This window comes from Daphnia pulicaria, chromosome 8 (assembly GCF_021234035.1).
Source record: "Daphnia pulicaria isolate SC F1-1A chromosome 8, SC_F0-13Bv2, whole genome shotgun sequence".
Classification (NCBI taxonomy): Eukaryota; Metazoa; Arthropoda; class Branchiopoda; order Diplostraca; family Daphniidae; genus Daphnia; species Daphnia pulicaria.
The window spans coordinates 2255959-2282207 of NC_060920.1; the positions used below are offsets into that span (position 1 = coordinate 2255959).

At 53.7% G+C, this 26249-nt stretch overlaps 1 protein-coding gene across 3 annotated transcripts in view; it reads left to right on the top strand.

Annotated features, from left to right (window-relative positions):
* Positions 1 to 26249, top strand: part of LOC124312263 (titin-like) — a 66538-nt gene that overhangs the window by 3078 nt on the left and 37211 nt on the right. For 2 of the 3 annotated variants that reach the window (XM_046776719.1, XM_046776721.1), the window contains exons 2-17: positions 799 to 865; positions 996 to 1168; positions 1251 to 2900; positions 2997 to 3543; positions 3613 to 3977; positions 4135 to 4556; positions 4624 to 4848; positions 4913 to 6154; positions 6377 to 6775; positions 6843 to 11092; positions 11162 to 11336; positions 11424 to 12224; positions 12302 to 13706; positions 13820 to 14339; positions 14419 to 14590; positions 14662 to 14848. In XM_046776719.1, coding sequence (XP_046632675.1) covers positions 799 to 865; positions 996 to 1168; positions 1251 to 2900; positions 2997 to 3543; positions 3613 to 3977; positions 4135 to 4556; positions 4624 to 4848; positions 4913 to 6154; positions 6377 to 6775; positions 6843 to 11092; positions 11162 to 11336; positions 11424 to 12224; positions 12302 to 13706; positions 13820 to 14339; positions 14419 to 14590; positions 14662 to 14848 — 12600 coding nt within the window. Of the gene's footprint in view, positions 1 to 228; positions 559 to 798; positions 866 to 995; positions 1169 to 1250; positions 2901 to 2996; positions 3544 to 3612; positions 3978 to 4134; positions 4557 to 4623; positions 4849 to 4912; positions 6155 to 6376; positions 6776 to 6842; positions 11093 to 11161; positions 11337 to 11423; positions 12225 to 12301; positions 13707 to 13819; positions 14340 to 14418; positions 14591 to 14661; positions 14849 to 26249 lie in introns of those variants that run through there. The other variant, XM_046776720.1, reaches the window with a different exon arrangement.

Here is a 26249-nt window from a genome sequence, read left to right on the forward strand (position 1 = left end):
GGAGGGTTGCCGGACGGATGAAAATGGAACGCGGATGTTGGAGGTTCGGATGCCCGATGATTATTGGAACTCGTCAGAAATATTAAAAAAGAAAAGAAAAAAAAAAGAAATAAAAGTTTTTTTTGGGGAAAAGAAATTTGTTGTTGAAGAATGTGACGTGTGTTGTGGAATGCAGACGGCGCGATGGCGCTGCGATCTAGCGGTCGAAAATAAAACTACCCAAAACTCTCATTTGGAGAGAATAATAAATGGTGGTGTAATATTATTTTGGGGAAAGAAAGAAAAGAAATGGAAAAGGATTTTTTCTATCTCTCTCCCCCCCACACACACATACACTCTGAGCAAGAACACACAAGTCGCCGTAGGCGCTTTCAGTTTGATCAGATGGCAGCTAAAACTAATAAACAGAGCAGGGTCGAAAAGGGGAGCCAGGCTAGTTGTGGTAGACAACCAAGATTCGATGGTCTGGCAGTGAATTATTATCGATGGCAGCTGACAGATGTTGTCGTGGGGACACCACTCTGCAGCGGCAAACTGTTGCACAGCCAATCGGGAGAGGTATATACATCTTCCATTTGTTTTTTTTGTTGTTGCAACTGAAGTCACATCAATCATTCTCGGTTACTTGAAAATTCCTCCCCCACAGAGCTAGCCTGCAATGTCTCAATCACTTTCACCTCTCGTTGCCAGCCAAAAGTGTCTCTGTGATTTGTGTGCGTCCCACTTTAGTTCCAACGTTACTTTGTTTCTCTTGGCTTTGATCACCTGATGCTCATCATTTCCTTTTTCGTTTCACAGTCCAAGGTGCCATGCTGCAGCAGGGCCATCAGATCCAGCAGCAGGGACATCAACAACAGCAGATGATGCAAGTCCAACTCCTTTTTTGTTGAATTCAATAGAAGATAGAGCATTCACAGTCTGTGTGTCACATGACGACTAATGGCTTTTCTCTTTTTCTTTTCTCTTCCACTTGCCAACAAAAAACACACAAACAGAATGAGCAGTGGCAGACCGTCGATGGTCATGGACGGCTCGCCACCAGTCTTTGAGCAAATCTTTCGTAATGCCCGTTTCGCTCAGGGGGGCGATGCCTTTTTCGAAGGCAAAGTGACCGGCAATCCCCGGCCAGAACTCTCGTGGACCCGCGAAGGCCAGCCACTCTCTTCGGGTAAAGATAAACATTTCGTTGTCACACACATCCGGACGCATCTTTTTAAAATTCCAAATTGGCTCTCCAAATATTCCAACAGGTGGCAAATATCAGATGCAATACGAGGCGACATCGGGCAAAGTCTCTCTACTCATCACTCACATCGGGCCGGGTGACGAAGGCGAGTACACTTGCACGGCCGTCAACAAATTCGGCGAGGCCATCTGCACCGTCTACATCCAGCCGGAAGGGCTCAACTTCCCGCAGCATTTGCCCGACATCCACGAGCGCAGCGCCCACACGGAGCTGCTCTCCTACCAGACGAATGGCAATCAAGTCCAGCAGCAGGAGCTCTACGACGTGGACTTTAAGGTGGACACGTTCGAGTACCGGTTACTGCGCGAGGTGGAATTCCGCGAGTCGCTCACCCGCCGCTCCCAGCTGGACCTGCAGACGGAGACGGAGACGGAAACGGAGACGGACTTTGAGCAGCTGACGACGCCGCTGGCCCCGCCCCAGCTGGTCCAGCAGCCGCGCAACACCAAGCTGCTTCAGGGCTCGGACGCCACGTTCCAGGCCAAGCTCCAGGGCAACCCCAAGCCCAAATTGACGTGGTTCATGAACGGCGCCCGGCTCAACCCGTCGCCCCGCCACCAGCTGACCCACAGCAACCACCTGGCCACGCTCAAGATCCGCTCGGTCCAGCCGCAAGATGCTGGCCACTACACGCTCTTCGCCGAGAACGCGGCCGGATGCATCGTCTCGACCGCCTTCTTGGCCGTCGAGCCGTCCGGCGCTAGCAACGGATTCTCGCCCGTCGCTGATAAGCGGGCACAGTCCCGTCCGGCCGCCGCCCCGGCCTTCAGCGAACCCACCGCCGCCAAAGTGGCCCGCACCGTTTCCCAGCAGCAGGAGCGCCCGGCCAACATCAACAACGACGCCGTCGTCATGGAAACGGGAGAGCCCAGCGGTAAGGCCCTGCCGCCCCAATTCGTCCGCGTACCGGCCGATCAAGAAGTGGGCGAGGGCAAGATGGTCCGCTTCGACTGCCGCATCACCGGCCGCCCTTACCCGGACGTTTTGTGGTACCTCAACGGCCGCCAGATCCTGGACGACGCCACCCACAAGATTTTGGTCAACGAGTCCGGCAACCACGCCCTGATGATCACCGGGGCCGGCCTCGGCGACTCTGGAGTCATCCAGTGCGTGGCCCGCAACAAGGGAGGCGAGGCCAGCTTCCAAGTCCGGCTGTCCGTCATCGAGCGGGAACAAGTGGTCGCCCCCAAATTCGTCGAGAGATTCACGACGATCCACGTCAAGGAGGGCGAGCCCGTCAGCCTCCACGCCCGGGCCATCGGCACGCCCATCCCCAAGCTCACCTGGCAAAAGGATAGCGTCCCAGTCAGCTCGGCCGGACCTGAATTGTCCATCACCAACGAGGGAGGATACAGCGCCCTGGAAATTCCCTGCGTCCGTCTCATGGACGCCGGATGGTACCAGTGCACGGCCCAGAATGCGGCCGGCTCGACGGCCACACGAGCCCGTCTCTTTGTCGACCAGCAGAAGCTCTCATCTGGCCAGCCCAAAGCCATGAGATTCCCCAAGCCGACTAAAGTCATCCAGCCGCAGGCTGAGCCGGAGCCCGAAGTCATTTATTTGCGCCATGTTGAGCGCGCCCGGCCTCAGGCACCCCGTCGTGAAGAAGAAGAACGCGTTTACGAGGCGCCCATTTTTATCCTGCCATTGAAAGGTAAAAAATTGAAATTTACGAGATAAAGAAAAAAATTCCGGAATTCCGGAATGCGGATTAAATTTTTTTTTCTTTTTTTTTCTTGTCTAAAAATAGATGTGAATTTAGCCGAAGGGCAACGAGCCTATTTCGAGGCCAAAGTGAACCCGGCCGGCGACCCCAACATGCGCGTTGATTGGTTCATTGATGGCAAGCCATTGGCGGCCAGCTCGCGCGTTACCGTCACTTACCGTTTCGGCTACATTTCTTTGCTGCTGATTGGAGTCATCCGCGAGGACAGCGGAGTCTACACTTGCCGCGTCAGCAACGAGGCCGGCTACGCCGACTCTAGCGCCACCATGATTGTCGGCCCGCGGGCCACCATCGAGTCGACTTCCCAGCATCCCGAATCGCTGGAGCAGATCCAAATGTTGGAGGATTATTCGCGCTACCAGCGCAACACCTCGGTCGAGGAGACCCTGTCCGGCTCCCGGCCCGTCTTTGTCAAGCCGCTGCACGATCTCGGCCTGATGAACGAGGGCGCCTATGCCCATTTCGAGGCCCAGATCCAGCCCGTCAGCGACCCCTACATGAGGATCGAGTGGTACAAGGACGGCCGATCCATTACAGCCAGCTCTCGCATCACCACCATCTACAACTTTGGGTATAAACTTCAAAGAGACGGGCAAATAATTTTCTTTCAAATTTAACTTGTGAATTATTTTCAATTTAGTTATGTGGCATTAAACATAATGCATCTGCGTTCCGAAGACGCTGGAATGTACACGGTGAAGGCCATCAATCGCCAGGGAGAGGCCGTCAGTCAGGCGGCCATCCAAGTGGCCAGCCGCGGCACTGTCACCGGTGACCTGGGCATCCCAGAACAGCAGCGCTACATCGAGCGCATTGAGGAATTGGAAGCCTATCAACTGTCGCTGGCCCAGCGCGGCCAGCCGGAGCCCATCGAGGCCACGTCGCCGCCCGAGTTCAAGTCGCCCATCAAAGATCAACTGGAAATTCGTGAGGGAGGCTTTGCTCACTTTGAAGCTCGTCTTGAACCCATCGGCGATCCAAAACTGACAGTTCACTGGTTTAAAGGTAAAAAAAACATAAAATTTGTTTTAATTTAATTAAAGTTAATTGTTTCATAATTAATTATGATTGCATTAAAAAAAATTTTTCATTCAATTTTATTTCTTTATTATTTTTCAATTGCGGTTTTTTAATTCGAATTTGACACAAATATTGAAATTAGATGGCAAACCGCTGGAGGCCAGTTCGCGCATCACCAACTTTTTTAATTTCGGCTACGTGGCGCTGACGATCAAATTCATCACGATCCACGACCGCGGTGTGTACACGTGCGTGGCCCGCAACGCCCTGGGCGAGGCCACCACGGCCGCCAAGCTGAGCGTCATCTCCAAGCAGGACATTCTGCTGGATTCGCAGCACCCCGAGGGCCTGGAGAAGATCCGCTACCTGGAGGATGACTCGCGCTACGCCCGCAAGGAGGAGACCACCACCTCGGTCACCATCAAGCCGCGCTTCCTCGGACCGCTCAAGGGCACCAACAAGATCGTCGAGGGCCAGAAGGCCCACTTTGAGATCCGCCTGGAACCGCAAAACGACTCGACCCTGCGCGTCGAGTGGTACTTTAACGGCAAAGTCCTCATGCAGGTAATCAAACAATTGATCTGAATTGACTTTTATAATTTTTGAATCTTGAATTTTTAAATTTGCCCAGGCGAGTCGCATCCATTTGTTCCACGACTTTGGATATGTGGCACTGGACATTTTGGACGTGCGCTCCGAGGACGCTGGAACCTACACGGTGGTTGCCCGCAACGCCCTGGGTGAGGCCCAGTCGGAAACTACCATGATTGTGGAGACCCGCAGCAGCATCGACACCACCTCGATGCATCGTGTTGCCTATGACAAGGCCCAGCGCCTGGAAGAATCCAAGTTCCAGGTTTGAAACATTCCAAAATTCAAATTTTGGCGCCAATTTCTCAAAATTCAAATTTTCTCATTAGGAGCCGCAATATGACATTGAAGAAATCTCTAAATCGCGTCCCATCTTCGTGATCCCGCTGAGCGATCCGCATCCAGTCAACGAAGGCAACAACGTCCACCTGGAGTGCCGACTGGAACCGATGGGCGACCCGACGATGCGTGTCGAGTGGCACTTTAACGGCAAGCCCATCACGGTGGGCTCCCGCTTCAAGTCGTACTTTGATTTCGGCTTCGTGGCCCTGGACGTGATTGGCGTGACGGCCCTGGACTCTGGCGAGTACACGGTCCGCGCCACCAACCACCTGGGCACGGCCCACACGTCGGCCTGCGTCCGCGTCATCAACCGCTCGGACATCCTGACGGAAACGCAGCACGAAGGCGCCTGGGAGCAGATCCAGATGCTGGAGGACTCCTCGCGCTACAGCCGGAAGCAGGTGGAGGAGATGTCGGTCGAGCAGATTCCGCTCTTCACCAAGCCGCTGCACAACATTGAGACGGTCGAGGGCACCAACATCCACCTGGAATGCCGTCTGATTCCGGTCGGAGACTCTTCCATGCGCATCGACTGGCTGGTCAACGGACAGCCCATCCGCACTGGGCACCGCTTCCGCCCGGCTTTCGATTTCGACTACGTGGCCCTGGACATCCTCAGCGTCTACCCGGAAGACTCCGGCGTCTACACCTGCCGCGCTTACAACAAGCTGGGAGAGGCCGTCACCTCGTCGAGCGTCCGCGTCGTCGCCAAGTCGCAGCTCATCCTCGAGTCTCAGCACCCCGGAGGGCTGGAAAAGATCCAGTACCTGGAAGACGCTTCGCGCTACAAGCGTCGCGAGGACATTGACGAGATCGTGGCCATCCGCCCACGCTTCCTGTCCAAGCCCAAACCGCTGGAGGGGCTCCGCGAGGGCCAGAACGCCCATTTCGAATGCAAACTGGAGCCCGTCCAGGATCCCAACCTGAAAGTCGAGTGGTTCAAGAACAACTGCCCCGTGACGATTGGCAGCCGCTTCCGGCCCATCCACGATTTTGGCTATGTCGCCCTGGACATCATCGGCCTCATCGCCGAGGACTCGGGCGTCTACACTTGCCGGGCTCAGAACGCCGTTGGTGTCGACGAGACGTCGGCCAACTTGTCGTGCAAGTCGTCGAAGCAGATCGTGACGGACGCCCAGCGCGACAACATGGGCATGGACAAGCTGCAGTACCTGGAGGACAAGTCGAAATACCACCGGGTCGAAGAATCTGAAGAAATCTGCACTCAGGTAACGATGAAAAGCTTGAAGAAGACGGTCCGCTTCCGGCTGCTCAATCCGTCCGTCTGGCCGGACTAGAATGATCTCATTAACAAAACAGAAAATTATTTAAAATTATCAAATAAAATCAAATAACAAAATTAACAATTTTTGTGAATTTTCTTTTTTTATTGGTCCGTCCGTCCATCACATCCGCACATCCCTGGAACACGACACGCTGATTCAATACAGGCGCCGGTCTTTACGACGTCGCTGAAAACGATCGAGATCAAGGAAGGCCAGCGGGCCCATTTCGAGTGCCGTTTGATTCCCGTCTCGGATCCCACCATGAGGATCGAGTGGTTCCAGAACAACATGCCGCTCAAGTCCGGCTCCCGCTTCATGGAGACCAACAGCTTCGGCTTTGTCGCCCTGGACATTATGTACTCGTACCCGGAAGACGCCGGCACTTACACCTGCCGGGCCTCCAACGCCCTGGGCCAGGCCGTCACTTCGTGCCAGTTGAGCGTCCACTCTAAGAAATCCATCGTCCGCGAGACCCAGAATCAGACGGCCTTGAGCCAGATTCAGTACCTGGAAGACGCTTCCCGCCAACAGCGCCCGTCCGACGTGGAGGATTCCACCACCCAGGTGAGAATTAAAAAAAAAAAAATCCTTCTGGGCGGATGGAATTCAAATTTTTCTTTGTTCAATTTAGGCCCCGATGTTCACCCAGCCGATGAAGAATTTGACTTTGAAGGAGAACCAATCGGCCCATTTCGAGGCCCGTCTCATCCCAGTCGGCGACTCTCGCCTCCGGGTGGAATGGTTCAAGAACGGCGTGCCGCTCCAGGACGCCAACCGGATTTCGACTTTGAACGATTTTGGATTCGTCGCCTTGGACTTGAAGTACGTCCGCCCGGATGATTCGGGTACCTACTCTTGCCGGGCCACCAACGAGCTGGGCCAGGCCGTCACTTCGGCCACCCTGATTGTCCAGTCGAGAGACACGATGGTCGTCACGGAAACCCAACACCAGACGGCCCTGGACAAGCTCCAGTACCTGGAAGATTCTTCGCGCTACCAGCGCCAGGTGGAAGAGGATTCGGTCGTGACGGACAAGCCCAGGTTTGTGGCTCCGCTCAACGGGCCGACCAAACTGGTCGAGGGCCAGAACACGCACTTCGAGTGCCGGATCGAACCTTACCCCGATCCCAGCATGAAGGTGGAATGGTTCCACAACGGCAAGGCCTTGTCGACTGGCCATCGCTTCCGCACCGTTCACGACTTTGGGTTCGCCGCCCTGGACATCCTCAGCGTCTACCCGGAAGATTCCGGCGAGTACACGATCAAGGCCACCAACAAGCTGGGCACGTGCACCTCGACGCTCAACATCGAAGTCTCGTCCAGGTCCGGCCTGGTGACGGAATCTCAGCACCAGGCGGCCCTGGAGAAGATCCTCTACCTGGAAGACGGTTCCCGCCACCGACGCGTCGACGAAGTCGATTCGGCCATGACGGACAAGCCGTCGTTCGGCCGTCCGCTGCGCAATTTGAACCTGGCCGAGGGCCAGTCTGCCCACCTGGAAGCCACTCTGGTGCCCGTCAACGACCCGACCATGCGAGTTGAGTGGTACCACAACGGCCGGCCCATCTCGCAGGGCCATCGCTTCCGCACCACCTACGATTTTGGCTTTGTCGCCCTGGACATCCTGTACGCCTACGCCGAGGATTCCGGCACTTACATGTGCAAGGCCATCAACGCCAATGGCGAAACGGTCACCACTTGCTCGGTGACGGTCGAAGGAAAGGCCGGCCTCGTCCTGGACACCCTGGACCAGCAGCGCTTGACCAAGATCAACGAGCTGGAGGCCTACACCCGCCCAGCCAAGGAGGACGTTGAGCAGGAGATGCAGCGGCCCATTTTCACGACTCCGCTCCAGAACCTGGAGAACATGAAGGAGGGAGACCACGCCCACCTCGAGTGCCGCCTGGAACCCATCAACGACCCCAAGATGCGGGTCGAGTGGTACGTCAACGGCATGGCCATCCGCACCGGCCATCGCTTCCGGGCCACTCACGACTTTGGCTACGTGGCCCTGGACGTCCTCTACACCTACCCGGAGGACACTGGAACTTACATGTGCAAGGCCATTAACGCCCTGGGCGAGGCCGTCAACACCTGCACCATCCAGGTGGCGTCGCGCAAGTCCATCTACCTGGACTCTCAACACCCCGAAGGCTGGGAGAAGATCCGAGCCCTGGAATCGCACACGACCAGCCGCCCGGAAGAGGTGGAAGAGCCGGCCGGCCCTCCCCGCTTCATCACGGAGCTCCAGGGCACCACCAAACTCCAGGAGGGTCAGACGGCCCATTTGGAGTGCCGAGTCGAGCCCGTCCGCGACCCCAAGCTCCGGGTGGAAGTGTTCCACAACGGCAAGCCGCTCCAGTCGGCCTCTCGCTACCACGTCACCTGCGACTTTGGCTACATCGCACTGGACATTAAGCACGTCCTGCCGGAAGACGGAGGCAAGTACACGGTCAAGGTGGTCAACGATTTCGGCGAGTGCAGCTCGTCGATCGACATCCAGGTGGAGGGCCGCAGCGGCCTCATCCTGGAATCTCAACACCCGCAGGGCCTGGACAAGATCCGCGAGCTGGAAGACGCCAACCGCTTCCGCAAGGAGATCAACCTGGAACCGGTGCCCTTCCAGCGCCCGGTCTTCACCGCCCCGCTCCAGAACCTGGAGGGACTCCTGGAAAGCGCCAACGCCCACCTGGAGTGCCGTCTGATCCCCGTCGGCGATCCGTCGCTCAAGGTGGAATGGTTCCGCAACAACCTGCCCCTGGAGGACTCGTCCAGGATCCAAAAGACCCACGACTTTGGCTACGTCGCCCTGGACATTTCCCACATCCGCGACGAGGACCAGGGCATTTACATGTGCCGGGCCACCAATTCGCTGGGCGAGGCCGTCACCACGGCTTCGGTCAAGATCCTCTCCAAGGCCAGCATCATGCTGGAGAGCCAACATCCGGAAGGCATGCGCAAGATCCGCGAGCTGGAGGAAGGCAAAGCCCCGCAGCGCGGGCCGGAGCTGGACAACGTTTTCGAGAAGCCCGTCTTCACCACCTGCCTGACTGGGCCGGCCGAGCTCCTGGAGGGTCAGAACGCCCATTTCGAGTGCCGAGTCGTGCCCGTCGGCGATCCTTCGCTCCACTTTGAGTGGTACGTCAACGGCGTCGAGCTCAAGATGGGCAGCCGCTTCCGGGTCACTCACGACTTTGGCTACGTCACCCTGGACGTCAGCTCGGTCATTCCGGAAGATTCCGGCGTCTACATGTGCAAGGCCATCAACAAGGCCGGCGAGGCCGTTTCCACCACGGCCATGAAAGTCCGACCCAGGGGCAGCATCCTGGGCGACGCCGTCCAGCCGCAAGCCTGGCAGAAGATCCAGCTGAAGGAGACGGAATTGAATCGGGCACCGACCACCTACGACGACGCCCCCATGTCGGAAGCTCCTCGTTTCATCAAGAACTTGGTCAACCAGGAGCTGCTGGCCGAGGGCCAGAACCTTCACCTGGAAGCCCAGGTGGAGCCCAGGAGCGATCCCAACTTGCGAGTGGAATGGTACCACAACGGAGTCCAGCTGATGACCGGCTCGCGCATCCGCAGCACTTTCGACTTTGGTCTTGTCTCCCTGGACATGCACGGACTCCGGGCCGACGATTCGGGCATTTACGTCTGCAAGGCCGTCAACAAACTTGGCGAGGCCGTTTCGACCTGCACCATCCGAGTGGAAGCCCACGGCTGGCTGCTGGGCCAGGCTTTGCGCCCAGAGGCCCTGGCCAAGATTGCCGCCCTGGAAGAGCAGCAGGTCCGCGAGATGGTGGAGCAGGAGGCGGACTTTGAGTCGCCCGTCTTCATCACCCATTTGAACAACGTCGAGTGCCGCGAAGGCGAGACGGCCCACTTTGAGTGCCGAGTGCAGCCCAGCAAGGACCCGACCATGAAGATCGAGTGGTTCGTCAACGGCAAACTCTTGCCCGTCGCTTCCCGCTTCAACGCCACCTACGACTTTGGCTACGTCTCCCTGGACATCACCCACGTCTACGCCGAAGATTCTGGCGTCTACACCTGCCGGGCCCAGAACGCCAAGGGCCAGGCCGTCTCGACCGGCACCCTGCGCTGCACTAGCAAGGAGAATATCTACCTGGACACTCAGCACCCGCAGGGCAAGGCCGGTCTGGAGGCCGTCCACGAAGCCGAGCAGGCCTACTACAACAAGTACCAGCGGCAGTCGTCCGCTCCGGAGGCCAGCTTCCCCAAGCCGCTGTTCATCATCCCGCTGCCTGAGAAGTTCTCGCCGGCCGAGGGCCAGCCGCTGCACATGGAGTGTCACGTTGAGCCGAAACAGGACCCCAAACTGCGCGTCGAGTGGTTCTTCAATGGCAAACTGCTGGACCACGGCTCCCGCTTCAAGATGACCAACGACTTTGGCTTCATCTCGCTGGACCTGTCGGACGTCTACTCGAGAGACCAGGGCGTCTACACTTGCCGGGCCACCAACGCGGCCGGCGAGGCCTTCACCACCACCACCGTCTACTGCCAGGGCAAGGAGGGCCTCATCGAGGACACCCAACATCCCAAAGGAGAGGCCGGCCTGGAGCAGATCCAGCGCTTGGAGGACTCCCTCCTGCCGTCCAGGGGACTCGGCGAGGCCGACGAGGACGGCAAGGCGCCCGTCTTCACTTCCCAGTTCCAGAACGTCACCAACTTGCTGGAGGGCGACATTGCCCACTTCGAGGCCACCCTGACGCCCATCGGCGACCAGACCATGACCGTCGAGTGGTTCTACAACGGACAATCGCTCAAGCTGGGCCACCGGGAACGCACCGTCCACGCCTTTGGCATGGTCGTCCTGGAAATCATCGGCACCAAGGTCGAAGATTCCGGCATCTACACCTGCAGGTACAAATTAATAATGTTTTTTATTCCGGATGGACCACATTTGATTGATTGATTTTTTTTGCTGGACAGAGCTACCAACAAATGGGGTGTGGCCGAGATCAGCGTGACTCTGGAATGCGTCGACATGTCCAGCGGCCAGAAACCGGAATTTACATCGCAAATCCAGAGCCTGGAAGGATTAAAGGACGGCCAATCTGCCCATTTCGAATGCACTTTGGTGCCCGTCGGAGATCCTAACCTCAAGGTATTCGCCCGTCACTAGATGGAAATGGACAATTTCCATTTAAAACATTTAAATTAACCGGCCCGTTTTCTTTTTAAATGTTTCCAGGTTGAATGGTTCGTTAACGGCCAGCCGCTGCGCCATTCTTCGCGCATCAAGACGGTGTCGGACTTTGGTTTCGTCGTGCTGGACATCGCCTACGTACAGTCCCACGATTCCGGCGAGTACATTTGCAAGGCCAGCAACAAGTTTGGCGAAGATTTCACCCGGGCCACTTTGCGCTGCGTCGGCAAGGGAGGCGTCTACTCGGACTCTCTCCAGCCGGACTCGCTGGCCAAGATCAGGGCCCTGGAAGACCAATCGATCCACGAACAAGCCCCGATGGCCGCCGCCTCTGAGGCCCCCAAATTCGTCACCCAACTGACGGACGTTGCCCGTCTGGTGGAGGGACAAAGCGCCCACTTCGAGGCCCGTCTGACGCCCGTCAACGACCCGCTCCTGATGGTCGAGTGGTACTGCAACGGCACCAAACTGCCGACGGGCCACCGATTCCGCACCTTCCACGACTTTGGCATCGTCATCCTGGACATCCTCTACTGTTACGAGGAGGATTGCGGCGTCTACGAGTGCCGGGCCGTCAACCAGATGGGCCAGGACAGCACCCGGGCTACCCTCAAGTGCCTGTCCAAGGCCAGCCTCATCCTCGACTCGCAGTTGCCCAAGGGAATGGACTCGCTGCAGAAGATCCAGTCGCTGGAGGACAAGGAGCGCTACGACGGGGCTGTCGAAGAGGTCCGCCGCCAGGCGCCCGTCTTCACCGTCCCACTCAACAACGTGGCCGGACTTCGGGAAGGAGAGAATTCCCACTTCGAGGGCCGTTTGACTCCCACGGACGATCCAAAACTCAAGGTGAGAAAAAACAAACAAAAAACCAAAATTGCTGGGCAACCAGAAATGATCATTTGCCCGTCTTGTCTTTATTTCAGGTCGAATGGTTCTTCAACGGCAAACCTCTGAAGACGGGCTCTCGCATCCGCACGTTCAGCGATTTCGGCTTCGTCATCTTGGAGATCTCGCCCGTCTACCCAGAGGATTCCGGCGAGTACTCTTGCCGGGCCACCAACGACTACGGCGAGGCCGTCACTTCGGCCTCGCTCAAATGCCAAGGCAAGCGTAACGTCATTTTCGAGTCCCAGCTGCCCAAGGGCATGGAACGGACCATCGAGCGCATCGCCGAATTGGAAGGACTGGGCGGACGTCCGGCCGACCAAGCGGCCGAAACTGACACCGGCAAACCGCCCGAGTTTTTGAGCCAGCCGGGCGATCTCCTCCTACCGGAGAACGGGCTGGCCCACTTTGAAACGAAATTGACTCCGGTGGGCGATCCCAGCCTGCGGGTCGAGTGGTTCCACAACGGCAAGGCACTGCTGGCCGGCTCCCGTGTCAAGACCATTTCCGACTTTGGCTTCGTCATCCTGGAGGTGACGGGCGTCTACTCCCGCGACGCCGGCCTCTACACGTGCAAGGCCAGCAACAAGCACGGCGAGGCCTCTGTCTCGTGCACTCTGCAGGTCAAGGGCCGTCAGGGCATCGTCCTGGAGCCGCAACTGCCGCAGAGCTTCAAGAGCGGCACCCAGGCCATCCAGAAGTTGGAGGAGAACCTCTACAAGAGGGACGAGCCAGCCGCGGCGGCCGACGAGCAGCCCAACCCGCCCAAGTTCGTCAGCGAGATCAAGGACCTGGACCTGGTCGAGGGCCAGGCGGCCCATTTCGACTGCCGGGTCGAGCCAGTCGGCGACGCTTCGATGCGGATCGAGTGGTTCCACAACGGGCGCCCGCTTGGCTCTGGCTCGCGCATCCGCATGCTGGACGATTTCGGCTTCGTGGTCCTGGACATTGACTGGACCTTCCCGCGCGACGCCGGCGAGTACGTCTGCCGGGCCACCAACCGCTGGGGCTCGGCCACCACCAAGGCCAAACTGGTCACCAAGGGCAAGCGAGGCGTCAACACGGACTCGCAGCTGCCGCAGGGCATGACGGGCGAGAAGCTCCGAGACTTGGAGCGCGGCCCGGTCGTCGAGCGCTTCCAGGAGGACACGCCAGAAGTGGCGCCTCATTTCACCCAGCAGGTGACGGAAGTGTCGATGGAAGAAGGTGACAATGCCCATTTCGAGTGCCGGGTGGAGCCCAAGACGGACGCCAACCTGCGGGTCGAGTGGTACCACAACGGTAAGCTCCTGCAGAGCGGCCATCGTTTCCGCACCGTTTTTGAGCTGGGCTTCGTCTCCCTGGACATTCTGTACGCCTATCCGGAAGACGCCGGCGAGTACATGTGCCGAGCCTTTAACCGCAAAGGCGAGGCCACCACCAAGGCCAGCCTCACCTGCAAAAGTAAGACATTTGATTTTCATCTTCAATAATTCGGCCGGAAGAAAAAAAAATTATGATCCGGCCGGAAGAAATATCGGAAGAAAAAAATTCATTTTCAAATTTTTAAATTCCAGGTGTTCCGGCCATCATCATGCAGAACCAGATGCCCCGCGGCATGAAGAAATCTGAGACGCTGCTCCAGATGGAAGCGGCCTTGAAGAAATACACGTCCGAGATCTTCCTGACGGAGGACGACATCTACGACGCCGACAAGCGCCAGCCGCCGCGCTTCGTGACTCAGATCAAGGACATGCTGGAGCTCAAGGAGATGGAGATGACCAAGTTCGAGTGCCAGCTGGCCCCGGTTGGCGACCCCAACATGCGGGTTGAATGGTTCTTCAACGGCAAGCCGCTGGCCTACAAGACCCGCTTCACGCCCATCTACGACTTTGGCTACGTGGCCATGAATTTCGGCTGGGTCTACCCGGAGGATTCCGGCGAGTACGTCTGCCGGGCCACCAACAAGTACGGCATGGACGAGACCAGGGCCTTCATCAAGACGACGGGCAGCAAGGGCATCATTTACGATTCTCAGTTGCCCAAGGGCATGCAGAGCGTGGAAATGATCCGCGAAATGGAGGCTTCCTGGCAGAGGTCCGTCTCCCATCAATTGAATTCATTTCTTTTCCCCCCTCTGCCTGGACTTAATTCCATTTTTGGTTGAATGATTTAGAATGCCGGACGAGAGGGCTGAAGCCGAGGTGCTAAAGGAGAAGCCCGTCTTCGTCCTCCAGCCCAAGAACGTCCAGGTGATGGAAGGCGAATGGGCCCGTTTCTGCTGCCGAGTCACCGGCTACCCTCGCCCCAGGGTGATGTGGATCCTGAACGGACACACTGTCATCAATGTAAGGACAACATTTAAAAATAGAAAGTAGACGGGCAAATCAATTTAATTTTTTTGTTTCTGTCTATCCAGGGCACTCGAAACAAGTTGACGTACGACGGCATGTGGCACCTGGACATCCCCAAGACGCGCCAATACGACGACGGCAAACTGGAAGTGGTGGCCCGCAACTCGCAGGGATCGGCCAGCTGCGTCGTGGAGCTCAAAGTCACGGCCCGCAACGACGACCACCGCGGCGTCCTCAAGAATTCACCCAAACGTGAGTCTTGCCCGCCTCCTCCCCACCGACTTGATCCGCTCTCTTGCCCCCTCTTCTAGGGCCGTCGTCCAACTCCGGATGATTTTGTGACTAATTCAAAATTGAGTTAAGAAATTTCCAGGTTTTCGCTCGTCCCAGGAGCTTTTTTTTCGATTTTTCTTTCTTCTTCTTAAAACACGACACACTTTTCACATGAACATGACACACTCAAAAAAACATTTCGCCCCTCCCCATTTTCCCTCCCCCTCTCTCTCCTCCATGGCCCGACATCCGCCGAAGGTCCCCGTTGGTTCGAATCCGGCAAGGGTAAGGTATTTGTGATGAGAGCTGCTTCCCCAGAAATTTTTTCTCTTTCCTTTCTTTATTTATTTTTATTTTAGTCCAGCTGTGTCTTTGTTGTCTGTTCCGTCTTCTAGATTACTTTTTCCCACCTTTTCTTTTTCTGTCCAGCTCCTTTTTTTTTTCAATCATCTCTGAGAGCTCAGGGATTTTTTGAATGGACTCTCTTCTCCAACCCCCGTCCGTCCGTGTCCAGTTTGTTGGTTTTATTTTTCTTCTGAATTAGTCGACGCAACCCCCGAACAAAAAAGAAATGAAAAATCTTTAGCGGCCCTTTGTCCTATTCTTTGTCTGTCCAGCATGGTATGATAGCGACCTGAAAACTTACCAGAAGGATCGACAGGACGGCGGCGAGCTCCAGCGCCGCTTCGAGGACCCGTCCCGCCAGGCCCAGAGCGATTCTGCGGCCGAGTTCTTCACCAAGAAGTCGGTCCAGGAGACGGAAACGGAGTGGCAGCGACAAGTCAAGAGCAAGAAGAACGACGACTATTACAAGAGCCTCAAACAGGTCCGTCCGATCGCCCCCGACATTTTCAGCGGGAAATTTAAAAAAAAACTTACAATTTTAATTTTTTAATTTGTTTGTCCAGCTGGAGGATAATGTCGTCCACAAGGAGGTGAAATTGCGAGAAGCTTCGCACCAGTTTGCCATACCGGGCGAGAAGATTGTCAAGAGTTCCATGGCCAAGGGCATGGCCCAGAGCTACGAAACCAAATTGTAAATTTGTTTTTTTCAAAATTTTCAAATTTTCCCACCAAATCATTTTGAGAATTTGAATTTTTCCAAATAGGGATCACTCGTCGGAGCAGACGGAACAGAGACACGACCAGATGACGACCGTCATCAGCCGCCAGTCGGTGGAGCGCCAAACGGCGACCAGCCGCAAGACGAGCGAGGCCCACCGATCGGAGGTGCACATCGACTCTGATCGCGGCGGAGTACCACCCGACCCGTTTGAGTCGTCGGTTCATGGCCGTGAGGTTCACGTGGCCAAGCAGAAGCAGGTCCAGAAGGAGACCAAGGGCCAGATGGAGATCACCCGCAAGATCACGGCCACCGAGACCACCGAAGTCGAGCACAAGGGCCGCACCCACGAACGCGTCGTTCAGGGCCAAGTGGTAATCAAATCAAACCAAAAATTATATTTTTCCGGAATTTTTTTTTCTTCCGGAATTCTGGAAGAAAAATTCCGGAATTAGAAAATAATATTTTTAACGAAATTAATTTTTAACCCGTTTTTTTCTGATGAAAATAGAAACCGGCCGTGCCGCCATTCTTCACCAAAAAGATCCAGCCGTGCCGAGTGTTTGAGCACGAGAGCGCCCGCTTCGAGGTGGAATTCGAGGGCGATCCGACGCCGACCGTCACCTGGTTCCGCGAGGATTTCCCCATCAAGAACTCGTCCGAGTTCCAGATCCACAACTTCGGATCCAAGTCGGTGCTGACGATCCGCCAGGTCTTTATGGAGGATTCCGGAATCTTCGCCGCCGTGGCCGAGAACCGCGGAGGCGGGGCCAAGTGCAGCGCCAACTTGGTGGTGGAGGAGCGGCCCGTCGGCCGCGGCGGACTCGTCCCGCCTTCCTTCCTTAGCACCATCCAGGACACGAGCGTCAAGGCCGGCCAGCTGATCCGCTTCGACGCCAAAGTGACGGGCACCAAGCCCATGGACATTTACTGGCTCAAGAACGGCCGGAAGATCGCCTCCGACATCCGCTACAAGATCCTGGAGGAGGACGACGTCTACACGCTCATCATCATCGAAACGCTGCCGGAAGACTCTGGCATCTACGAGTGCGTGGCCATCAACTCGGCCGGCGAGGGCCGCTGCGAGGCCCAGTGCTACGTCGAGATAGCCCAGGTGGTCAAGTCGGGTGGATCTTCGCCGGAAGCTAAAGGATCGTCGAAATCCTCGACCTCGTCGCCTCGCTTCTCGCTGGCTATGAAGGAGCAGAACGTTCCGGAAGGCCAAGCGGCCGTCTTCCGCTGCCGTGTGGCCGGCAATCCGGCCCCGCAGATCAACTGGGAGAAGGACGGCCAGCAGATCAAACCTTCGCGCTATTTCATCATGTCGCAGGAAGGTAGCGACACCCACGTCCTCCGCATCTCGGAAGCTTTCCCGGAAGACGAAGGCACTTATCGATGCGTGGCCAGCAACGCCACCGGCCAGGCCGAGTGCTCCGCCAGCCTCCACGTCATCGGTAAATCTCCTTACATTTCAATTTAAGGATTTCAATTTCAATTTTAACTTTTTTTTTTGCTTTAACAGCTCCCGATTCCGGCGACGTTCCGCCGTCGTTGACCAACCTGGAAGACGTCAACGTCGTTGAGGGCAGCCCCGTCCAGTTCCGCACTTTGGTCAGCGGCACTCCGCTGCCGACCATCCAGTGGATGAGGGAGGGCCAGATCATCCCGCCGTCCAGCGACTTTCAGGTATTAACTTGAATTTCAATTTTTTTCTCTTTGGGGGCTATTCTAATTTCTTCTATTCTTTCCATTTCTTTTCTTTTTCTGTGAATTTGTTGTTGTGCCCGTCTCTATTTTTCCGTTTTGTCCGTCTTGTCCGTCTTGAAGCAGATGATCCAGGAAGGTAACCACGCGGTCTTATTGATCAAAACCACCTACCCGGAGGATTCGGGCGTCTACACGTGTCGCGCCACCAACCCGGCCAGTCAAGTGGAGTCGTCTGCGTACCTGACCGTGCACAGTAAGCCCTAAAACAAAACAAAACAAACAAACAAATACCCCCAAAAATTTACGAAAGAAAATACTCCATGACACACACAAACGCACACACTCTCTCGTAGAGATCAAAATCATAATAATAATATGCCGGCCCGTCCGTCCCGTCGAGACGACGGGCGCTGAGCTATTTATATATATCAAGTGTGTCATTTTTACATAGATGGGGTGTTGAACGAAATTGTGCCACAAGATTTAGACTTTTTTTTTCTGAAAACAAAAAAAAAATTATTTTCCCGCTACTACGCTGAACCGGCCCCAAAGTTATTATGACAAAAAAAAAACATTTCAAAAATCAAAAAAAAAAAAAAAAATTGCAGCTTATTTTTATGATATATAAACCCAGAAGACAAAGAGTTTTGTGTCAAAATTTCTACCAAATTAACCCAAAATTTGCAAAAAATTTAGTTAGAAATTTTTTTATCATTTTAATTATTAACTCGTTATAATATTATTTTTTAATTTTCACCCCCCTGCCCCCTTTCGTTGAATTGATCCCCGCCTCATGATATACGACGTGTGTTATGACAAACTCTTTTTTACCTTCCTTTTTTTTCTTTTCTATCTCTCTCGTCGTGATTTTTTTATTATTTTTGCATTGTCGGCCCGAAAAAAGCTAACAAAAAAGTAAAAATAACTTCCTTTTTTTTTAATTCAATTTAAAAAAAAATTTAAGCCGGACGGAGAGTTTTGGAATGTTAACAAGAAAAAAAAAGGGAGGGCGGAGAGTTGAACAAAAAAAAATTTGCAAACAAAAAGTGAGCCTTGATCGCTGCATAATTTCTGTGTGTGTTTGTGTTGTTGTTGTTGTTGTTCCAGTCAAAAAAAAAAAGAAAAATAATTTTGGAGAGAAAAAGGCCACACTCTCTCGCCCATACTTCTTGTTTTCATTTGCTCCTCTCTCCTTTTGTCCAGTTGAATTTTTTGATTATTTTCTTCTCTCCTCTCTCTCTCGCCTCTCCCTTTCATTGTGTTTTTTCGATTTTATATTTCATTGGCCAAACCAAAACTTGTTAATTAACACTAACTTTCGGCTTTGATTTGATTCCACACAATTGGAAAAAATTAAAAATTGTAGCGAGAGATTCTCTATACTCCCTCCTCCTCTTTTCCTTTTTTTCCTGATTCATTCGAAAGTGCCTTTTGAATTATTTTTGAACGCCATTTTTTTCAAAGGTGATCGCCAAGCTTTTTTTGATATTTGGATCATTATTATTCGCGCCATACTATATTTGAATTGTAGAGCATTAAAACAAAAGACAAATGAGAAAAAGGGCTTTGATCATCTTTTTTCGAATGATTTTATTATTACTATTATTATATCACATGTCGGCCTTTTTTATTTTTGGAATTTAAATGGCTCTTCCGTACCCCCCCCTTGCCCTCCCCCTCCCCCCCAAAACCACGCCCTTTTTTTGCGCGCTGTCTCGCTCTTTCCTTGTCCGTTCTGCCTTCCTTCTATTTTTTTTCCCTCTCAAAAAAAAATACAAGCAAGTTTCAAAACGAAACGAACGAGAACAAAAAAAAATACCAAATCGAGTAGTTTTGACTTTTTTTTATTATTTAATTAATGGACAAAAATTCTGAAAAAAAATCACACACACACACACACACATGACATCATCGTCGAAATACACGAGCACAAAGCATGTTTTTCTGTTGGTTGGTCGGGTAAAAATTGACGACAAAAAAGAAATTAAAGTAAATAATAAAAAAGTAAATTGAAAATTCGAAATATTTGGATTTCAATTTTCGTGGCTGCAATTTTTTTTTCACAATGACCTTGATTTTGCATGGTAACTCAAATCGAAACGTTTCAAATCAAAAAGGAAAAAAGAGAGTGGAAAATTAAGACCACGCCTTTTTTTTTGTTTAAGACATCGATCACATTAACCAACGACAACATCGCCATCACCAAATCAAACAAAAACTTTTCGATGAGAAAACGACACAAAACTCTTCTTTCGATATTAGAAATTACAATATTTAGTCAATCGATAATTTTAAAATTAAAGTTTTCGATTAGATAATTTCACTGGGTGCAAACTAGGAGGCCGGTTCAGACGTGTTTCTCAAAAGAATGGGAGGAGTTGCCAGTGTCGATTGTCCCGTTTCAACGACCGACTCCGACCGAGTCGAGCCGGTAACTGCCTGGCCAGATTAGTTACACCTTCAATGTAACTACACAACTCTCTGCCCGTCTCTCTAGCTATCCTCCTCCTCCTTCTTTTCCGTTTGTTTGAAGTTTTTGGGCGGGTTTGTGTTCCGCAACTCTAGATACTATCTCCCCGTTCCCAATAGCGTGAGTCATTTGGACAAGAAAAAGATGACTCACGACCGATCTCTCCCGACTCGACTCGACTCGGTGCCCACCAGTCATTAGCCTCAAATAAGGGCCGTTCCGTCGTTCCGTGGCGACAGGGGCGTGTCGAAATGTGTGCTGGGAACCTTTCCAGCTGGCCATTTTCCCTATCAAAAAAACCTTTTCCCAATGATAACAAGTCGCAATAGAAAGAAACGGGTTGTTGTATATAAATTTGTAATCAACTCTCTCTCTCTCCAACCGGCCGGCCTCCTACGGTTTCTTTTTCATTCCTTCATATAAACACGAGCGAAAGTGGGCGGGCATGTAATCTTGAATCAACAATCAAACGCCTTGGCTTTGGATGGTGTGCCGAGATGGGCGCAGCTGGAATCCGTCCAGGGGAAGGAGATTGTTATTTGGTTTCTATTCGGGGAACTCTCTTTTTTGATTATAAATAATGGGCAAAGAGAAGAGAGAGAGAGATGAGACGGGCAAGACATTCCGGCCGTTTCGAGACGAGTCAGCGCGTAGGCCGGCGATGAAAGAGGCAACCAGTCTGACGGGCCAATGTTTCTGTAACAGGGAAACAGGCCAGGTTCCAGCGAGTCGGTCACCACAAAGGACCCAAGACGCCCAGCAATGACGCCCAGCAGACGGGCCAGCCTCAAGTCCAGCAAACGTCTACTACTACCACCAGCACCAACGTCGTATCGGTTCAGAAGGCGTCGGATGAGCAGAGACGGACCGGAGCAAGGGCGGACGGGGTTCATCAGAGCGCTCCCTGGAGGAGGCGAGAGTCCAGCTCTCCGCCGACGGAACGGATCCCGATGGTCGAGGAGGCTCCTTGGCGCAAAAGGAGCCGGTCGGAGGACAGACGGCCCGGTCAATTATCCATCGGCAAGAAAGAGGAGCCAGCCTGGAAGACGGGCCTCCAGCTCCTGAAGAAACCTCAGCCGAAATCCGGCGAGTCGGTCAAAGTGGCGCCGGCCTGGAAGAGCGGAGCCGAGATGCTCAGGAAATCGTCGCCAAACCGACGGACGTCACTGGTGGACACGGTACCGCCGCTGGCCTCCAAGGCGTCCTCGGCCGACGTTCCGTGGAAGACGGGAGCCCAGCTCTTGAAAAAAACGTCCAGGGAGAACTCGCCTTCCAAGACGGACCTACCGGAAACGTCCCAGGAGGCCAGCGTTCCGTGGAAGATTGGCGTTCAGATGCTGAAAAAGACGTCGAGGGACAGCTCGCCGGCCACGACGCCCAGTCATCCGGAAGCTCCGGCCCAGCAGCTGGGCGTTCCCTGGAAGTCGGTCAAACTGCGCAAGACGTCCGGTAGTCGAGAATCTTCGCCAGAAAAACGAGAGTCCAGCAGCTCCCAGTTGCTGGAGGTTGTCGAATGGAAGGCCGGCAAGGAGATGCTCCGCAAACGATCGCCGACGCCCAGCCGGCCGGACTCGATCGACTTGACCCAGGTCGAGAAAAAAGAAACGGCCAAAGCTTTTCTGACTCAGAAGCTGGCCGCTTTGGCCGGCGATGGAGCCACAACGACCCACAAGCCCAGAGATAAGATCAAAATCATTCCGGTCAGCCGGAAGGCCGTCAAAGACGAATCCATTCTCAAACCGACACCTCAGAAACCCAAGCCAATGGAAAAGGAATCCAGTCCGGCTCTTTTACGGAAAGTTCCGGTCCAACCGAAGGAGATTATTCCGGTTAGTCCTGGAACAATTGCCAAGCCGACAGTCGGCGACGGACAACCGGCCGAGAAGAAAGCGGACATAAAGCCCGCGGCGAAGAAAGCTGCTGGACAGGTGGAAACGTTCGGCGGAGTCGAGTTGAAGAAAACTCCGCAAAAGGAAGCGATGAAGGATGTGGTCAAACCGGATCACAAAGTCGAACTGAAACCGATTCCGGCCAAGCCTCAAAAAGCGGATGAGCAACCGGAGAAAGTGCTGGGTCCGAAAACCACAATGGGAATTCAATCTGTCCCAGCAGTCGAGTCGCCGGAAACGTCAGCGGTTGATGAATTGGTGAAGGAAAAAATCAAGCCGGAATTGCCACCGAAACCGAAAGAATCCGTTGGGGAAAGAGCCGTGCCAGTCAGGCCAGCCATTCCAGAGAAACCGAAGGCGGAATCTCTGGAACGCCAGAAAGTACAAGCCAAAACAACCGAGAACATTGACGGATCTCCGTTAGAGACGGAACAAGTTATTCCGGCCATCCAGCTGAAAGAAACACTGGAGATTGAGCTTGAAAATAGGAAGAAGCCGGAATTGCCGGCCAAACCCACCACCTTCAAGGAAGACGTTTCTGAACCGCATCCGCAAATGCAATTGAAACGGACGATCCAACAAAAACCGGACAAGACGGCCGAGACGGGCAAAGTGTCCGCCGAGTTGAAAAAAGATCTGAAACCGATTCCGGCGGTGAGAAAAGAGGAAGTACACGAGCAGAGATCCGAGGTGAAACTCAAACCTGTTCCAGTCAAGGTCTCTGGGCAGTTACTGTCATCCGGCGAGCCGTTAAAGCCTCAGCCGGACCAGTTAGTCGAAAGAGCAACGACTGCGGAAGTTGGCGAAGCTTTGGAACGGGCGCCAGTTGGGATCCAGCCAGAAATCAAGACGGCGACTCCGTGGAGGAAACCGGCGCTTCCAGCCAACGCGGAGCCCAGCACAACGTTCCAGCCGGAATCTTTTACGATCCAGCCAAGCAATTTGCCATCAGAGAAATCCGGAGACAAACTCATCAAACAGGAGACGGAAATAGTTCCAGAAGTCGTTTTGAAAAGGACGCCGCAGAAAAAGAAGCCGGAAGAAAGCGAGCCGGAAAGCGTCCAGCTGAAAAAGATTCCGCTGAAATCGCCGGTTGAAGGTCAAGACCAAACGGTTTACTTGAAACCGATCCCCCGGCCAAAAGAAGACGAGAAACCGGTGGAAGTCGTTCTGAAACGAACTCCGCAGAAAGCCAAGCCGGAAGAGGCGGAAGCGGCGGAAATTAAATTGAAAAAAGTGCCGGTGAAACCGACGGAATTGCCGGAGAAACCGGAAATTCGATTGAAACCCGTCGCGCTTCGTAAAGGCGACGGGGAAGCGCCGGTTGAGGCTAAACAACTGGATGCCGGAAGCATCCAGCGCGACATCATACCTCAACAAACCAAAGAGTCGATCACGCTTGCCAAAATGAGTCCGGACAGAACCGGTCCGGTTGCGCAACTTGCCACGCCGACACAAGTCGATCCAGTCAAGACTCTTCCGGAAAGTGTCCATCCGGAAATCTCTGTAAGTAACAAAGAAGTGCCCTGGAGGAAGAAAGTCATTCCTCAAGTTCCTGATGAAATGAAAGAAAAGATCGACGCCGTTCCAGTCATCGCTCCCTCCAAACCGGATGAAACTCCAGAAACAAGCATTCCGACTTCCGCTCCGGCTGACGTGAAAATTCCGCAGAAGGGGAAGGACGTTCCTCTAGTCGAAGCCAAAATCAATTTGAAACCTGTCATTCCGGCGCGGAAAATCGAGCCGGAATCGGTTCCAGAAGTTGCAGTCCCCATACCTCAAATTCTTCCGGTTCCGGAACCGGAAGAAACAAAATTAACTGGAATCGTTCTTGCCAAGCCTCAAGAGGTTCCAAAGATTCTCGACGGAGGCAAAACGGTGAAACGCTCTCCGAGAGAACCGGAATCCGCACCGATTCCGCAGCAAGTTGTAGTGCTGAAACGTACGCCGCAAAAGCCAAAAGCGGAAGAGCCGGAACCAGAAATCGTAAAATTGAAGAAAATACCTCAGCCGGAAGCTGCCAGCTCCCAGATCGCGACGCCACCGGAATCGCAATCAATCAACATTCCGACTTCCGTCCCAGTCAAAGTTCCTCCGGCGGGAAAAGATGTTCCGGTGGTCACCAAAATGATTTTAAAGCCGGTCGTTCCGGCGGCACGCGAGATGCCGGAGCCCGTAGTGGCCACACAAGTCTCACTAAAGCCAACACCTCAAATACGTAAGCCGGAAGAGGTCCAGTTGACGGAAACATTAACAGTTATTCCGGCAGAGATACCAAAGATTCCCGAGGGAAGCAAATCGGTTAGACGCTCTCCGAGAGAACCGGAAACCGTACCGATCCAGCAGCAAGTCGTCCTGAAGCGGACTCCCCAAAAGCCCAAAGCGGAAGAACCGGAGCCGGAAATGATTAAATTAAAGAAGATACCTCAGCCGGAAGTGCCGGAAGTTGCAGCAGTGGTCAGATCAGAAATTCCGATATCCTTTTCTTCCGACCGTACGGAAGTGTCGATCGAATCGATTCCGGAATCGAAAATCGACGTGTCGCCTTCGTGGAGGAAGCCTCGAACTCCTTCCGTCACACCTTCAGCGACGCCGATGGAAGAGAAGCCGCTCCAGCCGGAAGTAGTCCAGGATGTGTCACTGATTTCGGAGCAATTTCCGCCGGACGATCAAACGTCCATCACGTCCGTCACTCGGCTGAAACGCACGCAGCGGCAGTACATTCCGGACATTTCCGAGGCTACGACATCCGCACCAATCCAGCCGGTTGAACTGAAGCCAATTCCGGCCGTTCTTGACGAACCCGCCAGTCCCGTCACCTTGACGGCGTCCGTCAAAAGTGTCCAACTGAAGCGGCCAGACGTTCCAGCCGTTCAGGACGTCACTGCTGAGAGCCGAACGGAAATTTTGAAAGTCTTGCCGGACCAGCAGACGGTCAGCATCACGACGACTAAAATTTCCCAAACGTCGACGACTCACAGGACGGAAATGGTCCAGCCGCCGTCGCCGGAAGAGAAATCAACAACTCGACTGCCCAAAATGAAAGCGTCGATCGCGATGGCCCCGAAATTCCAGGCGCCCGTCTTCACCAAGAAACTGCAGCCGCTGAGCAGCCGGACGGGCAAGAAAGTCCGTCTGCACTGCCAGTTCCAGGGCGAGCCGCTGCCCACCATCACCTGGTACCGCAACGAGAGTGTCCTCTTACCGACGGCTGATCGATTGGACATCACCACCGAGCCGGCCAGTTCCGTCTTGGAAATCAGCCAAATCGTTCTCGAAGACACCGGCATCTACACCTGCCGGGCCGTCAACGAGGCCGGCAGCGCCATCACCTCGGCCAACTTTATCGTACAAGGTTAGTTTCATTTATTTAATTTAAAAAGATTATTAAAATTAGATTTAAAGCTGGCCCAACATTCTTCTCGAGTTTCTCTAATTTTCAACGGATCAACTCGCGGGCTGATGGCGGGCCGTTTGAAAATTTAGAAAAAAAGGCCCTTAAAAGCCGACTAGCTGGAATTCCAGCCGGCCAGGATATTTTAGAATGTTAATGATCTTTTTCTCTCAAATGGAGAAAAATTCATTTCCAATTGCGTTTAAGTGGGCCATTACGGCTCCCGATGGTTTCGGTTAACACAAAAAGAAAGAAAACAACAACAAAAATATCTGACGGAAGGATCGCAATTGGCAGCGACAATTCCTGTTGTTGGGCGACAGTGTAGTGACAGGAGAAACTAGTAAGGGGTGGGGGGGAGGACGGCCTATCCGCCGAGAGCTGGTGTCGTCCGGTCTAAATTTAAAAAACGGGATTTCGACGGTGGGTACGACGACGACGACGGGCGGTGCGTGTTGCATTCCGGATGCAAAGTCACATGACCCGACGCTGATGTGGTCCCGTGCCAACTTTTGCATCTGCGACCAGCGGAGGCATTTCGGGCCGTCCGAATGGAAATCGACTTCAGTCGAAGTCTGGGTTCCCTTTGCACTGGGTGGACACACGATAACCGACGACCCCCTTTTCTTTTTATTCTAATTTTTTTCCGTGTTTAATTATCAACTCAATCAAATCTCCAATTCAATTCAATTTTCGAATCGATCCCCCTTTGTGAGTTCCGGATAAAGGGAAATGTTTCCGCAGTAGAAATTCCGTGACGAAACATGTTCTCTTGGTTCTTTAACTCATGTAAGTTACATCATCACTTTTATACTGTTATTGTATATATTCATAGCGTAGTAGTAGGTGAATAGTTT